We start from the raw sequence: 16,451 nt of genomic DNA on the forward strand, positions 1-16,451 counted from the left end.
CCCCTACATAGGGGATCGCTGTGATTGGCCGATCAACTCTGACCAGCCAATCACAGTGTGTTAGGAATAAAGTTGCAAAAAGAATTTAATGTGGCAAGCTATGATTTGGGCTGTCTGAAACAGCACCAATCATAGCAGTGTAAACTTTATTAAGCCTTTTGGCACCAATTGGCAAATCAATAGTTACTGATCAATCAGCGCCAAAATAGTTAATTTAAAATACCGATCATCGCTCTGCAAGGGACATTTTCCTCAGATCTGGCATGCAGAGTTGATGAATAGCTTCAGTGTACCTATGAGAGAGAAATAATTGGTGGCTAGTGGCTGCAATCCTCCTGCGATTTTCCTTGTTCCAGAGCTTTAGATCGTGTGCTGCGCTGTCTGCTGTGCTTTGCTGTGTGACTTATCTGTGATCGCAGCAGCAGTGATATGCTTTTTTTTACTCTGCCTTTTTTTCTCTACTTTTTTTCTCTATTTTTCATAGTAAATTTCATAATAAATATTACCCTTTACACACACCCCACACAATATAAGAGTAAAATCACCACTTACACACACATCTCCACTGTTTAGAAGAATAAAATAAAAATGGCCCATTCATCAAGAAGATGCTATTCAGCAGACGAGGCATACCCTTTCCTTGCCTCTGACACAGATTCAGGCAGGAAGGAAAATATAACATTTCTCTGTTATTCTGTCTCCTCTTCATCTAGTGGGAAGTAACCCCCAGCAATGCACCCTAGGACGGAGGTAACCCCTTTCAGCATTTGATTCCATATGGACTCTACCCCCACGAAAATTATCAGCCTGTTATTCTGGATGTCATGGGCAGCTCAGGAGTCAAATTTGACGCTACAGGCCTCGCTGAAATTTACTTTTTCAAAGTCTTTTTCAGTGAGGAAATAATTCATCTTGTAGTTGCCCAGACAAATTTGTATGGCCATCAATTTTTCACCCAAAATCCAACATCATCATATGCCACATAGACCCCCGTAAAAGCAGCAGACATGATGAAGACATGATGACATTTTGGGGCTCTGTGCTGCATATGGATATCAGTCCCCAGCTGTCTTATTTGCCTTTGCTGGTTATTAAAAATGGGGGACCCTATAAAAAAAATTACGTGGGGTCCCCCCTATTTTTAATAACCAGTTAAGGCAATGCAGACAGCTGGGGGCTCAAATTATTCGGCTGGAAAGGTCCATGGATATTGGCCCCTTCTCAGCCTAATAAGACCAGCTCTCAGACGCCCCAGAAATGGTGCATCCATTAGATGCGGCAATTCTGGCACTTAGCTTTGACTCTTCCCAATTGCCCTGGAGCGGCGGCAATTGGGTAATAGTTTTGGGGTTGATGTTAGTTATGCAGTGTCAGCTGGTTTCAAGCCCAGGGGTTAGAAAGGGAAAGATGGAGGAGGAGGTAGCCAACACTGTTTTTGTGTTTTTTTTTTCTTGGGAGTTTTTTTAGGGAAATTACTTAAAAGAAAATAGAATAAAAATAATCTAGAACCATGATGCGGAGGTTCAAATGGAGGAGGAGGTGGAGTAGGAGGAGGAGGTGCAGGTGGATATGGTGGTGTCGGTGGAAGAGGCAAGGGAGGAGGTATCCATACTGTTTTAGTGGGTGTTTTTTGCTTTTTTTTGCTTCTTTTTTTGTTTTTTGTTTTTATATGGGGAGGCCCCAAAATGAAACAAATGGCAAACCGAGTATAAAAAATGGCTGGGTGTGGCTGGTATAGTTGTCTAGTCAGCCAAAGGTATGATCAAGTTCTGTGGGATCCATGCCTGGTTCAGTTTAATGAATATTAGCTTTCCACATTGGCTGTGGACAGGCGGATGTCTTTGATCACACCTCCTACCTTGTTAAACAAACATCACAACTGTACACTTGCCTCAGGGAAGACCAGCACCTTCAAGGCGTAAAGGGTAAACTCAGGTCATGTGTCCAATTTGGAGACCCAGAAGTTAAATGAGGCAGACCCATCAGTTGGTTCATGGAGACATGTGGACACATACTCTTCCATTATGTTGTTGTAACCCTGCTTCCTGGTAATACGGACTGTATCAGATGGTAGTGCCAGATGTTGTGGTGTGCTGAGGAATGTTTTCCACATTTCAGCCATGCGAAGTGGCATTGGTGCCCCAGCTGCGTTGGCTAATACCTCCTCCTTTGCCTTGTTCTTTCACTGAGCCTACGCTGTCAGGTGGGAACACGATCAGTAGTGCCTCAACCAGCGTGCGCAAATATTCATGCATTTTGCGATCCTGGTCCAGTGTTGGAAGTAAGAATGGTACATTGTCCCAGTGAGTTGGCCACCCAATAATCAGCACTGGTAACAATCTCGGCATCTCGGCGGTTGTGGCACAGGCATGCATGTATTGGCTGATGTGTAGGAGGCTGCCCAGAAGCAACGACAAGCAGTCTTAAGTGGGAGGTGTATGGACTGGGTCTTCTGTATCCCTCCAGTCACAATCCAGTAATGCCCGTGAGCTGCTTTGAGTGCCACACTGCTGTGAACACGGCTCCTCCTCCTCCAAAACTGTCCCCTGGCTAGACAGTAGTGCACTTGGCAGCTGTTAGTACAGGAACTCACCCTCTGAAACATGTGTAGAAGACAGGACTGATAATGGTGTCAATGGTCCCTGTTCCTCCTGCTCCTCTTCCTCCTGTGCCACCACCTCATCCATCATCGCCTGAAGCTTTTTTTCAAGCAGGCATAAAAGTGATATATAGTAACGTTCATAATGGTGTCATCGGCACTGACCATTTTTGTGGAGTATTCAAAGCAGTGCAACATGGCACACAAGTCCGGCATGGGGGCCCACTCATTGGTGGTGAAGAGGAGTTGTTCCACAGAGTCACTCACTCGTGCATGCTGCAGCTGAAAATCCACTATTGCCTGCTGCTTGCACAGTCTCTCCATGATAAGCAAGGTGGAGTTCCACCTTGTTGGTATGTCACATATGAGGCGGTGAGCAGGAAGGCAGAAGTGATGCTGCAGCGCAGACAAGCGAGCAGCAGTAGGTTGAGAACGCCAAAAGTGCGCACACACTGCCCTCACTTTCAGCAGCAGCTCTGACATATGTGGGTAATTTTTAAGGAAGATCTGCACCACCAAATTTACGACATGCACCAGGCAAGGGATGTACGTCAAACCAGCTAGGCCCAGAACTGCTACAAGATTTCTTCCGTTATCGCACACCACCAGGCCAGGCTTGATGTTCACCGGCACCAGCCACTCATCTGTCTATTGTTTGATCCACATCACAACTCCTGTGCGGTGTGTGATTTGTCCCCCAAACAGATGAGTTTCAGAACAGTCTGCTGTCATTTCCATGTAGCTGTGCTGAAGTTGGTGGTGCACGTCTTACTGTGACTGAATGAGGAGGCAGTGGAGTAAGCGGAGCAGGAGGAGGCAACATGGACAGAGAAATGTCTAGCAATACTCGGTGGTGGTGGGACATGCGCTAGAACGCCTTCTGCCTTTGTCTCAGCAGCCACTACATTTACCAAGTGGGCAGTTAGGGAGATGTAACATCCCTGCTCGTACTTACTGGTTCATGCTACCATCAGTTTTTAAAACTGTTCATCTCCACCAAACGGAATAGTAATATTTCAAAGGCCAGGAATCTTGAAATACTATCATTCAGGACCATGGCTCATGGGTGGGTAGGGGAGTATTTCCTCTTTCTCTCTATTACTTGGGGGATGGAGAGCTGAACACTTGTATGGGATGGTGTGGAGATGCTCGGTGACACTGCTGGTTCTGTCACATTCTCTCTTTGCGGGGAGGCAGGTGGCCCTGTTGATCGTGAGTGGGAGGAAGAGTCCGAGACTGCAGGAGAAGAGGAAGCAGGAGGAGGCTCAGATCTATCATGCTTTTGGAGGTGTGTATTACATTGCACCTTGTGCTTGGAATTCAGGTGCCTCTTCATGCAGATGGTGCTCAGGTTTAGAAGATCTTCTACCTACTCCTCACCCCTGCCCTCCTTGCCGGTCTGCATTCTGCAGAAAGATGCAGCAGTTGGCACTTGTGTTTCATTATCCTCTGAGATATGCTGCGGTGGTCTGCTGACCATGTGTACCAGCCCTCTCATGTCCACTTCTGGGGCAGGGCCAGGTGGATGGGCCACGGATCCTCAGCCATTGGAGTCATCAAAAAGCAGGAGAGACTGCTGCATGACTTTAGGCTCAGACTGCTTGGCTGATTTGCAAGGGGGTGAGGTGCCAACTCTGCACTTTCTGCAGGGGACTAGTTGGAAGGCAATGCGATGGGACTGGATGCACTCTCAGCCATTCAATCTAACACTGTCTAAATGACTCGCCCCCTGGGCCGTGGGGCACTCGAAACCGGGCAATAGGGAGACGATGGGGGTAGTAGTGGCGACCCGGTCCCGTGGCTCAGGGAGGTCAGACCAGTGGCAGTCTTTTAGATGTCTTAGATAATGTCCGACTACGCCACCCGTGGATTGCGGTTATTAGGGACCGCCGCTGCAGGGCAGACCGCTGGGGCCGATGATGTATGCAGCTGGGATGGTGTGACTCCCCACGGGAAGAGTGCGGCCCCAGGGCAGTGTAGTGGATGGTGGGAGTGATGGTGGTGAGAGTCCCAGTACCGGTAATGCCGGAGGAGCGAAAAAGCACACAGACAACGTACTGCAGTCCAGGGTCTTTACACACGGTTAATATCCAAGTCACTTCTGCAGGGAATGACTGCCCGAGCCGTGCTGCATCCACCAGGTGAGGGGCTCGGTCAACTCCCAGGCAGCTCAGGAGTATGGCTCAGGACCCCCATTAATCCTTCCTCTGGCCTGCCTCACCAGTGACCCACTTTTGTCCAGCTACCGCGGACTTGTGCGGTTAAACGTGGGTCCCGTCCTCCGCTGTCCTATATGGTGCCTTCCTAGCAGGTTTGATGAGGTGTCGCACCAATAAATGGTCACGACGTCCGGTCTTTGGCTGAGGGTAGTTTCTCCTCCACCAGCTTGGGATCCGGCACCCTTAATCTGCCTGACCCTGCACCCTGGATTCTCGTGGGTTCTTAGGTTCCCTTCCACCTTCTTGTTCCTGAGCCCTTCTGTTTCTCTGTCTCTCCTCCTTCTTTCCTGTTCCTTCTTCTCCTCCCTTCTCGTGGAGCTGGGCTGAGGTGACACCACAGCTCCCCTTCACCTCCTCCTCGGCCTCTCACTAGGCCCTCCTGAAGTAGAGCTCCTACAGAGCCTCTACTCCCTGTCTTCTCCTCTCTGGACAGGACTTCTCCCAGAGCTAAGATGGTACCCACCTTTTATACCTCCCTCTAGCCATGAGCCCAGGTGACCAGCAACCAATGGGCTCCTACCTATGCTCAGGAACCAAGCCCTATCTGCCCCTACAGCACTGGGTGTTCCACCCCCTCCCCACTCCAGACAGGGACATAGTCGGTCGTGCCTGCACTTCTGTCTAGTGGGAGCACCGTTGAGCTGTCCCTCGGAAATGGGGTGTGTGTGCTGTATGCAGCTAACTGAGCCCTGGTCCATACTCCATCCTTACCCGGGAGTGGAATACCACACCTCTGGCAGAGGTGCAATACCCCTGTAGCAGCCGAACCCTCGGGGTGCTACATAAACATCTCCTGGCTTCACCATTTGGCCTGTGGTACTCAGGCCTATGAAATGATGCAGAACTTCCTGTCACCTGCGTGCATCTGAGGAAGGTATTTCACTTGGATACGTAACAGGCACAGATTGACCACGTCTTCTCCCTGTAGCAGCTACACCATCACCACCAGCAGTATCATGACCACGTCCCCTATTTGATGCTCTTTTCATGCTTTTCCCCCTAAAAAAATTCCCAGTAGAAAAGACGCTGGATTAGGGCAGTGTGCACCAGGCTGTAAGGGCAGTGTGCACCAGGCTTTTGGCCTTTATACATGGCGGGTATAATGGTGCGCCAATTATAGCCATGCCAATACGTGCCCACAGCCTTAAAACTTATTGATTGGCTGCACTGTAGCCTTCCAACAAGATTTATTTGGCTGGTGAACCCAAACCGTAACATGGACTTCTGTTTAGAAGTTCGTGTTTGGGGTTCGGCACCGGGCACTAGGTGTCCGGTACGAACCCCAAACTTTACCGTTCGGGTTCGCTCATCCCTAGTAATGACACAGCCCCTTCCTCACCTGACCTAAACCCTATTGAGAGCTTATGGGCCCTTTTTAAGTGGGAGATATATGGTGAAAGAAAACAGTACACCCTCTCTGAACAGTGTCTGGGAGGCTGTGGTTGGTGCTGCCATGGATGTAAGGTTTGGTGCTCCATTGATGTAAGGTTTATTTTTGCTATTAAAAAGAAGTGTGGCGATAGTGATCATTGATATATGTTTTTTAAATGTCAGAAATGTATTCTTGCACATTTTCTGGTTTCAAATCCCACCAAGGACAACATCTGCAAGTTTGTATGTTCTACCCGTGTTTGCGTGAGTTTCTTCCGGGTTCTCCGGTTTCCTCCCACACTCCAGGGAATATAAATTGTGAGCCCCAATGGGGACAGTGCAGATATTGTCTTTGAAGTGCTGTGGCATTAATGGCGCTATATAAGTGAGTAAAATAAAAAAATAAAATACATTTTTAATTATTTGGTTATTATTCAATTGAGATGGGAAAATTTACATTTTTCAATTGGTTGTATAATAATTCTGTACATTAATAGTTGCCCAATAATTCTGCACACGTAGATATTCTCATAAGAAAGACAAGACCTCCCTTTTGCTTTCTTAAAAATTCAGGTTTCAGGTTTATTAACCTTTTGGACTGACTAACAGCACTGCAGTTGTTCAGTAATAAAATTAATCATCAGAAATACAAATAATTGTGCGCAAGTTGTAAATATGTTTTCCTGGTTTCCCATATTAGAACTGATATCAGCTAACAGATGAGATGACTGGCTCTTATAAAATTTGAATTCGCCAATTGTGTGGATTTTCACAGGAAATTACATTTGCAGCAAAGTTCACTCCGGCTAGGCTTTCACTGTAAACCGGGGCTTCTGGCACAGAATGCACAGTGAATTCCAGGCCTGCTCGTAGCTGGAAGCCATGGCCTACACTGTGTTCCAAATTATTATGCAAATAATATTTTCTCAGATTTTCCCAAATTACCTATATGAATTGCAGTCATTGTAATTTTCCAGTCAAATAACTATTAGAGTACAATTGAAAGGTTTTTGTACAAACTGCCTATGATAACAGTATATTTAAAAAAAAATTAAAAACTCAAACTGCACTCAAAATGCATGTTCCAAATTATTATGCACAGCAGAGTTTTCAACCTTTTCATTTTAATAAAGAACAAAAAAATGGTCATTTTTGAAATTATAAGCATTAGCAGGTTATTACAAACTGAAATCAAACAGTTTTCAACTCAAAACTTTATTCTAGGTGATGTTAAATTTGCACATAGGACCGCTTGTTCAAAAGGAGCTTCTGAACTCTCTCGTCCATTGAATTTGTCAGGTTTTGGATGGTTTCTGCTTTAATTGTTTTGCATGAGGACAGAATACCCTCCCAGAGCTGTTGCTTAGATGTGAACTGCCTCCCGCCATCATAGACACTCCTTTTGATGATGCTCCAGAGGTTCTCAATGGGGTTGAGGTCAGGGGAGCATAGGTGCCACACCATAAGTTTGTCCCCTTTTATGCCCATATCAGCCAGAGATGCAGATGTGTTATGTGCAGCATGAGACGGGGCATTATCATGCATGAAAATGATCTTGCTGCAGAATGCACAGTTCTTCTTCTTGAACCATGGAAGGAAGTGCTGTTTGAGAAACTCAACATACATTATGGAGTTCATCTTTACCCCTTCAGGGATCCTAAAAGGGCCGACAATCTCTCTCCCCATGATTCCAGCCCCAAACATTACTCCACCTCCTCCTTGTTAGCGCCGTAGCCGTGTTTGCATGGGGTGTCCATCAATCATCCATCCTCCACTCCATCCATCTGGACCATCGAGATCATTTCATGCATGATAATGCCCCGTCTCATGCTGCACATAACACATCTGCATCTCTGGCTGCTATGGGAATAAAAGGGGACAAACTTATGGTGTGGCGCCATTTTGATGAAAACACACTGCATGCGCTGATTCCAGCGCCACACTCCTCCCCCGGCCCGAACAGAGGTGCCCCGGCAGCACTCTTCCCGGTCAGGTATGTACTTATGGTGCCGGAGTACGCGGTATTTGTTCAGTGTCTACTGTGTATGCAAACCGCGATCTCCGGAGCTAAAAACTCCTCTTACCTGTAATGGCTGGATGTGTTCTTCTGTCTGGAGCCAGACTGCGCAGGAGCATCGCGTATGCTCAGTCTATATAGGCTTCGGAGACACATCCATGATTATATTATAAATGTCCCCCAATTCTGTTAATATCCCCCATCCTTGTATATATCCCCCCCTTCTTATTATACGCGGCCCCCATCCCATCCTAGTATGCATGGCACCCTCATCCCCAATCCTGCTATGCATGGCCCCCTCATCGCCAATTTTGGTATGCATGGCCCCCTCATCCCCAATTCTGGTATGCATGGCCCCCTCATCCCCCAATCCTGGTATGCATGGCACCCCTCATCCACCAATCCTGGTATGCATGGCACCCCTCATTCCCAATTCTGGTATGCATGGCCCCCTCCTCCCCAATTGTGGGATGCATGGCCCCCTCATCCCCAATTCTGGTATGCATGGCCCCCTCATTCCCAATTCTGGTATGCATGGCACCCCTGTTCCCTAATTCTGGTATGCATGGCACGCCAGATCCCCATCCTGGTGCGCATGGCAGCCCTGATCCCCATCCTGGTGCGCATGGCACCCCTGATCCCCATCCTTGTACGCACGGCACCCCTGATCCCCATCCTGGTATGCCTGGCACCCCTGATCCCCATCCTGGTACGCATGGCGCCCCTGATCCCCATCCTGGTACGCATGGCGCCCCTGATCCACATCCTGGTAAGCATGGCGCCCCTGATCCTTATTATCGAATGCATAGCACCCCTCATCCCAATCCTGGCATGCATGGCACCCCTCATCGGCACCCCTCATCCCAATCCTGGTATGCATGGCATCCCTTATCCGAATCCTGTTATGCATGGCACCCCTCATCCCCTTTCTGGTATGCCCGCACCCCTCATCCCATTCCTGGTATGCAAGGCACCCCTCATTCTGGTATGCAAGGCACCCCTCAGCCCCAATCCTGGTATGTATGGCCTCCTCATCCGTATCCTGGTATGCATGGCACCCCATCACTCATCCTTGTATGCATGGTACTCTCATCTCCCAATCCTGGTATGCATGCCACCCCATCCCCCATCCCTCATCCTGGAATGTATGGCACCCACTCATCCCTATCATCGTATGCATAGTACTCCTCATCCCTATCCTGGTATGCATGGCACCCCATCCCTCATCCTGGTATGCATGGTACTCTCATCTCCCAATCCTGGTATGCATGACACCCCATCCCTCATCCTGGAATGTATGGCACCCACTCATCCCTATCATCGTATGCATAGTACTCCTCATCCCTATCCTGGTATGCATGGCACCCCATCCCTCATCCTGGTATGCATGGTACTCTTATCTCCCAATCCTGGTATGCATGACACCCCATCCCTCATCCTGGAATGTATGGCACCCACTCATCCCTATCCTGGTATGCATAGTACCCCTCATCCCTACCCTGGCATGCATGGCACCCCCTCATCCCTATCCTGGTATGCATGGCACCCCCTCATCCCTATCCTGGTATGCATGGTACCCCTCATCCCTATCCTGGTATGCATGGTACCCCATCCCTCATCCCTTGTATGCATGACATCCCTCATCCTTAGACTGGTATGCAAGGTACACCCTCATCCCTATTGTGGTATGCATGGTACCCCCTCATCCCTATCCTGATTTGTATGGTACCCCATATCACTATCACGCTGCACACACACCAAAAAATAAACATTTACACTCACCTTTCTTCCCAGTGCTCCAGCGCTGCATCCCGTTCTGTCGGAGGCCGGGGGAAGAGTGTGGCGCCAGAGTACGAGCATGTCCGGTGCCATTTTGTTGAAGACACACTGCAAATGTGTCTTCAGTAAAATGGCGTCGGACAAGACTCTATGCGCATGCGCCGATTTCGAAGCCGCACTCCTGCCCCGGCCTCCAGCCAGAACAGAGGCGCCGTGGCAATGCTCCTCCAGGTCAGGTACGTACAGTACAGACCAAAAGTTTGGACACTCCTTCTCATTTAAAGATTTTTCTGTATTTTCATGACTATGAAAATTGTACATTCACACTGAAGGCATCTAAACTATGGATTAACACATGTGGAATTATATACTTAACAAAAAAGTGTGAAACAACTGAAAATATGTCTTATATTCTAGGTTCTTCAAAGTAGCCACCTTTTGCTTTGATGACTGCTTTGCACACTCTTGGCATTCTCTTGATGAGCTTCAAGAGGTAGTCACCGGAAATGTTTTTCACTTCACAGGTGTGCCCTGTCAGGTTTAACAAGTGGGATTTCTTGCCTTTTAAATGGGGTTGGGACCATCAGTTGTGTTGTGCAGAAGTCTGGTGGATACACAGCTGATAGTCCTACTGAATAGACTGTTAGAATTTGTATTATGGCAAGAAAAAAGCAGCAAAGTAAAGAAAAATGAGTGGCCATCATTACTTTAAGAAATGAAGGTCAGTCAGTCCGAAAAATTGGGCAAACTTTAAAAGTGTCCTCAAGTGCAGTTGCAAAAACCATCAAGCGCTACAAAGAAACTGGTTCACATGAGGACCGCCCCAGGAAAGGAAGACCAAGAGTCACCTCTGCTTCTGAGGATAAGTTTATCCGAGTCACCAGCCTCAAAAATCGCAGGTCAACAGCAGCTCAGAATAGAGACCAGGTCAATGCCACACAGAGTTTTAGCAGCAGACACATCTCTACAACAACTGTTAAGAGGAGACTTTGTGCAGCAGGCCTTCATGGTAAAATAGCTGCTAGGAAACCACTGCTAAGGACAGGCAACAAGCAGAAGAGACTTGTTTGGGCTAAAGAACAGAAGGAATGGACATTAGACCAGTGGAAATCTGTGCTTTGGTCTGATGAGTCCAAATTTGAGATCTTTGGTTCCAACTACCGTGTCTTTGTGCGACGCAGAAAAGGTGAACAGATGGACTCTACATGCCTGGTTCCCACCGTGAAGCATGGAGGAGGAGGTGTGATGGTGTGGGGGTGCTTTGCTGGTGACACTGTTGGGGATTTATTCAAAATTGAAGGCATACTGAACCAGCATGGCTACCACAGCATCTTGCAGCGGCATGCTATTCCATCCGGTTTGCATTTAGTTGGGCCATCATTTATTTTTCAACAGGACAATGACCCCAAACACACCTCCAGGCTGTGTAAGGGCTATTTGACCAAGAAGGAGAGTGATGGGGTGCTACGCCAGATGACCTGGCCTCCACAGTCACCAGACCTGAACCCAATTGAGATGGTTTGGGGTGAGCTGGACCGCAGAGTGAAGGCAAAAGGGCCAACAAGTGCTAAGCATCTCTGGGAACTCCTTCAAGATTGTTGGAAGACCATTTCCGGTGACTACCTCTTGAAGCTCACCAAGAGAATGCCAAAAGTGTGCAAAGCAGTCATCAAAGCAGAAGGTGGCTACTTTGAAGAACCTAGAATATAAGACATATTTTCAGTTGTTTCACACTTTTTTGTTAAGTATATAATTCCACATGTGTTAATTCATAGTTTTGATGCCTTCAGTGTGAATGTACAATTTTCATAGTCATGAAAATACAGAAAATCTTTAAATGAGAAGGTGTGTCCAAACTTTTGGTCTGTACTGTATGTCCTTATGGCGCCAGAGATTGCGGTTGGCATTCAGTGTCTATGCATACCGCGATCTCTGGCGCCATACACACTCCTCTTACCTGTAACGCCTAGATGCGGTCTTCTGTCTATAGAGGCTTCAGACAGACGGACGCATCTGGCGTTATATTATAGATACTGGAGATTGTTCTCACATGCAGTACATAAGCACTTGCCAGAAATCCATGGAGCTTCAATATTGTTGCAGTAGGCCTCTTTGTATCCTTCCAGAACAATTTTATTTTTGTCTTTTCAACAATTTTTGAGCGATGTCCAGTTGTAGGTAATGTCACTTTTCTGCTAAATTTAAGCCACTTCTTGATGACCACCTTCACCATGTTAAATGTTCTACTAGAACGTCCAAAACTTTATATGGAGAAAAATGGAATCTGTCCCTAGATTTTTTTTTGTAATCTGAGAGCAGCATGATATAGGGGCAAAGACCCTGATTGCAGCAATGTGTCACTTATTCGTCTGCATGGTGTAGTTTTGATAAAGGCACTGTTTTCTCTGCTGCAGGTTTACCATTTCTCTGAATGCTGAGCTCTGAATAATGTCGTTCACAACACTGACTGACAGCTTTCTGTGTAAAACATGCTTAGGCAGAAAGCTGCCATTTAGTGGGGGTGACTAGTGTTGTGCAAGAGTGCTCAGTAAACCCTTTCACCAAGCACGCTCGGGTGCTGCCCAACTATGTTCGGCGTGCTTGGCATCTATGCTCGAGCAGTCGCAGCTGCATGTGTTGCGGCTGTTAGAGAGCTGTGACATATGCAGGGATTGCCTAAGAAACAGGCAATCCCTGCATGGGTCAAAGCTGTCTAAAAGCCGTGACACATGCAGCTGTGGCAGCTCGATCATAGATGCCAAGCACACCGAACATACTAGGGCACCATTCGAGCGTGCTCGGTGAAAGGGTTAATCGAGCACGCTCGCGCAACACTAGTGGTGACAGATTTATATAGAGCTCATGCATATGGAGGACTACTGGGTAGCAGGTTTTCTTGTTTTCTAGTGATAATTTCCTGATGATAAAACTGATTTTATTGAAACTACAAAAAGAAGCCCAGTAAGTAACACGTCGTTGGAATCAGTGTCTATGCCACTACATCATGCTGCCATCAGATTAAATAGTAAAAACCTACTGACAGATTCCCTTTAATCAGAAACATCATAAAGGGAATCTGTCACAATAAGGTCACACTGACGTATATTCTCTCATGAGAGATAATTGGGCAGAATATACTAATGACACTCGGCTCAAACTCTGATCCGAGAGTCATCTTACTGTGATCCGATTTTCTCGCACGAGAGAATCGCAATACAGGCGCGGAGAAGGTGGAGAATTTAATTTCTCCATCTTCTCCATTGTCTCTGTGCACGTGCATTTGATTGCACTCAGTTGACATCTGAGTGCAGTCCGATGTTTCACTCACACCCATAGACTTGTAAGGGTGCGCCTGATCCGATTATCAGAGGCACTCACATCATGCTGTAATTGTTTTCTCATGCTGAATCGGTATGAAAAAAAAAATTGCAGATCTGCACTGCCCTATAGAATAACATTAGGCTGAGTGCTATCTGATAAAACATCAGCTAGCATGCTATATGCAAGTGTAAGCGCATTATAAAAATGCAGTCCAATCTGCAGGCATCATGTTATAGAGCCAGGGGCGCTGACGAGAAAATATTCAGTATTCCTCGGTTTCATCATTTATTCCTCTGTTCTTTCTAGGATTTTTGGTCCAGTGAGTGGTCCTATCAGTGACTGACAGCTGTCTATGTATACACACTTATCCAAAGAAGGCTGTCAGTCACTGATAGGACCACTCACTGGACCGAAAATCAAAGAAAGAGCAGAAGATTAATTGATGAAAACACAAGTTAGGCCATTTTCACACATTCAGTATTTGGTCAGTATTTTACATCAGTATTTGTAAGCCAAAACCAGGAGTGGGAGATAAATGCAGAAGTGGTGACGTGTTTCCATTATACTTTTCCTCTGATTGTTCCTCTCCTGATTTTGGCTCACAAATACTGATGTAAAATATTGACTAAATACTGAAAGTATGAACATGACCTTACACTGAATGTTTTCTCACAAAACTACTGTATATATCAATCTGCTCAGCTCCCTCTGCTCTATAACATGATGCCTGCAGGTTGGACGGCATTGTCGTGCTGACAGGTTCCCTTTAAATGATGGAAGCTGTGTACTGATACTGTTTAGCATGAGTTTAAAGGTGATTGACTAATTTTGAGTACATCCACATCACCAATTAAAAGAGTATGTTCACATTGATGTACCGGCAGTATTTAAATTTTTTTTTAAAAAAAAATTTCAAAATGATTTGTTTGCCTTCAATAGATTTGATCAGATTATGAGTAACATCAATTTTAACAGGAATGTACAGACTTTTTATATAAGGTGTGTATATATATTTACTTGAAAGAAAAAAAATATATATATATATATAAATAATACAAACACACAGTATTACCACAGGGTGGCAGCATATAACCATGTTTTGCATTTTGTATACTAGCACTTGTAGCAAAGGAAAATTTGCTATTAAATTGTGTGTTGAGTTGTGCGTGCATGTCTGTGTGCATGTGTGTGTGTGTGTGTGTGTGTGCACTGTGATGCCCTCAACTGAATCTGTCCAAGGAAAACCACTGAAAACACATCATTCATTTGAAGCACAAATCCAGCACTGTTACATGTCTGGTTTTTGATCATCTGGCAAATGGTTGCACATTGTCACATTTAAGCTCAAATGATTAATGTCTCTGCTTTCTTTTCTTCTTTTCTGAGTGATGTATTCAATAAAATTCATGTCTTTTTTATTTCTTCACAGGGTTTGGATTTAAGCTTTTCTCAAATATCACAGCTCAGGGATGATGTCTACTTTATTGAGAATGCTTTAAACCGAACAAAGCAAGAGCGTTTAGGAGAAAATGAAACAACCATGAAATCAACAAAGAGTAGAAGCACAGGACAATCAGTAACTGAGCCTCAAACTCAAGCACCCCTGAGTATGTATTCTTCTGTGATCTAATATTTTAATATCTTATAGTACATAAGCAAAACAGCAGTAAATATAGTTTGAAGTTTCAGATTAGTAACACTGTGAATGGCTATTTCTTTTCAAAAGTTTGGAAAGTATGTTAAAGGGCTATTTATACAATTGCAGTATTTTTCAGAGAACAGCGAATGCCAACCTATTGTTAATATACAGACAAAGCACAACATACATTTTTTTGTTCTTTTTTCATCTCCTTCATGCAGCCTGTGCATCCAGCTTCACAAACCTGAATGTGCGATCCTATTCTTGCACTGCAAAAACTACATTTCCAGCAGCACCCTAGCCACACCTCTCTGAGCTGACTGATCCATGTGTAAGATAGCACTTTGCTTCCAGCACTGGTTTGCTATACTGTGCTTGGCTCAGCTGTACCCACCACAAATATTTGGCACATTATTGAGCTACTCTATGTTTAGAAAACACTCTATTCTTATGTGCACTCCACGGTCCAGTATAGAACTCTGCCTGGCCAATTTTATCTGCCATCTACGTCAGCATAGCTACGTGTATGTTTTAAAATCATTGATATATTTCCTGCTTTCCAGCAGAGGTCAACAGCTCTGTTCTGCCTAAATAACAAAGCTTGTAATAACTAAGCATAGCAGAATGGAGACAAACAGGGCTTAGTTTTGTTTGATACCTGTTGCTGACAGATCCATATTGCAAAACTGTAAATGCTTCTCAGTTGATGCATATGGCAGAGGATTATCTTTTGCCACATGCATTAACTAAGCAGCACTTTCAGTTTAACATAACTGAGCTGTCAGCAGCAGGCATCAAGCACAAATGTAGATTATAACAAAGCAGAGCTACTGTATGATATTATACTGATGAGAGAGGCTATATTCACTGTGCATGCTCAACCAGGAGAAGTAGAACTACAGCAGGGTGGATCCAACAGCAACTAGAGGGTGAATAGAGCTGGGGGACATCCTTCAAGAGGTGATATGTGAAATACAGAGCTGATTTAATAATGTGTTATCAGGGGCGTACATAGAAACCATGGAGCCCCATAGCAAAAGTCCTAAATGGGCTTAAAAAAGGATAATTAGCTCATATCACCTGATACTCACAGGAATCCCAAGCTCACGGATTAGTGTCCAGCATACACTTGCAAGGATATATGAAGAAGGTAAAATCCGGTGCCACATGCGATAAATCCTTTTATTTCAAAATTAAAAATCACAACATGTCCCTAGGAGGGGAACAACTGGACGCGTTTCGAGGACACAGCCCCTAAATGGGCTTCACCTTCTTTATCGGTGGAGTAGGCTAGGTCACAGCGTCACACCGTCCAGTCAATCAGGGGGGCTGCGTGCAACTGGTTCACGCCTGACTGATTCAAGGAAATCTGGAAGTTAATGTGACATCAACGGACATCAGCAGCGGCTGCAGACGGTGCCATGTGGTGCGGACTGAGTGAGCAGTGATAGCGCCGCTCACAGGCACATAAGGCAAGCAGAGGTGTTTACTGGCCGCAGCATGTTA

The 16,451-nt window shown here is 45.8% G+C and overlaps 1 protein-coding gene across 2 annotated transcripts in view; it reads left to right on the plus strand.

The window, feature by feature from the left end:
- The window catches only part of LOC141154274 (EF-hand calcium-binding domain-containing protein 14-like), a 315,751-nt gene that overhangs the window by 115,257 nt on the left and 184,043 nt on the right, over positions 1 to 16,451 (plus strand). For both annotated transcript variants that reach the window (XM_073639921.1, XM_073639930.1), the window contains exon 7: positions 14,736 to 14,913. In XM_073639921.1, the coding sequence (XP_073496022.1) occupies positions 14,736 to 14,913 (178 nt within the window). The remainder of the gene's footprint in view (positions 1 to 14,735; positions 14,914 to 16,451) is intronic.

This window comes from Phyllobates terribilis, unplaced genomic scaffold (assembly GCF_046119375.1).
Source record: "Phyllobates terribilis strain yellow unplaced genomic scaffold, ASM4611937v1 Scaffold_1__5_contigs__length_1240528914, whole genome shotgun sequence".
Lineage (NCBI taxonomy): Eukaryota > Metazoa > Chordata > Amphibia > Anura > Dendrobatidae > Phyllobates > Phyllobates terribilis.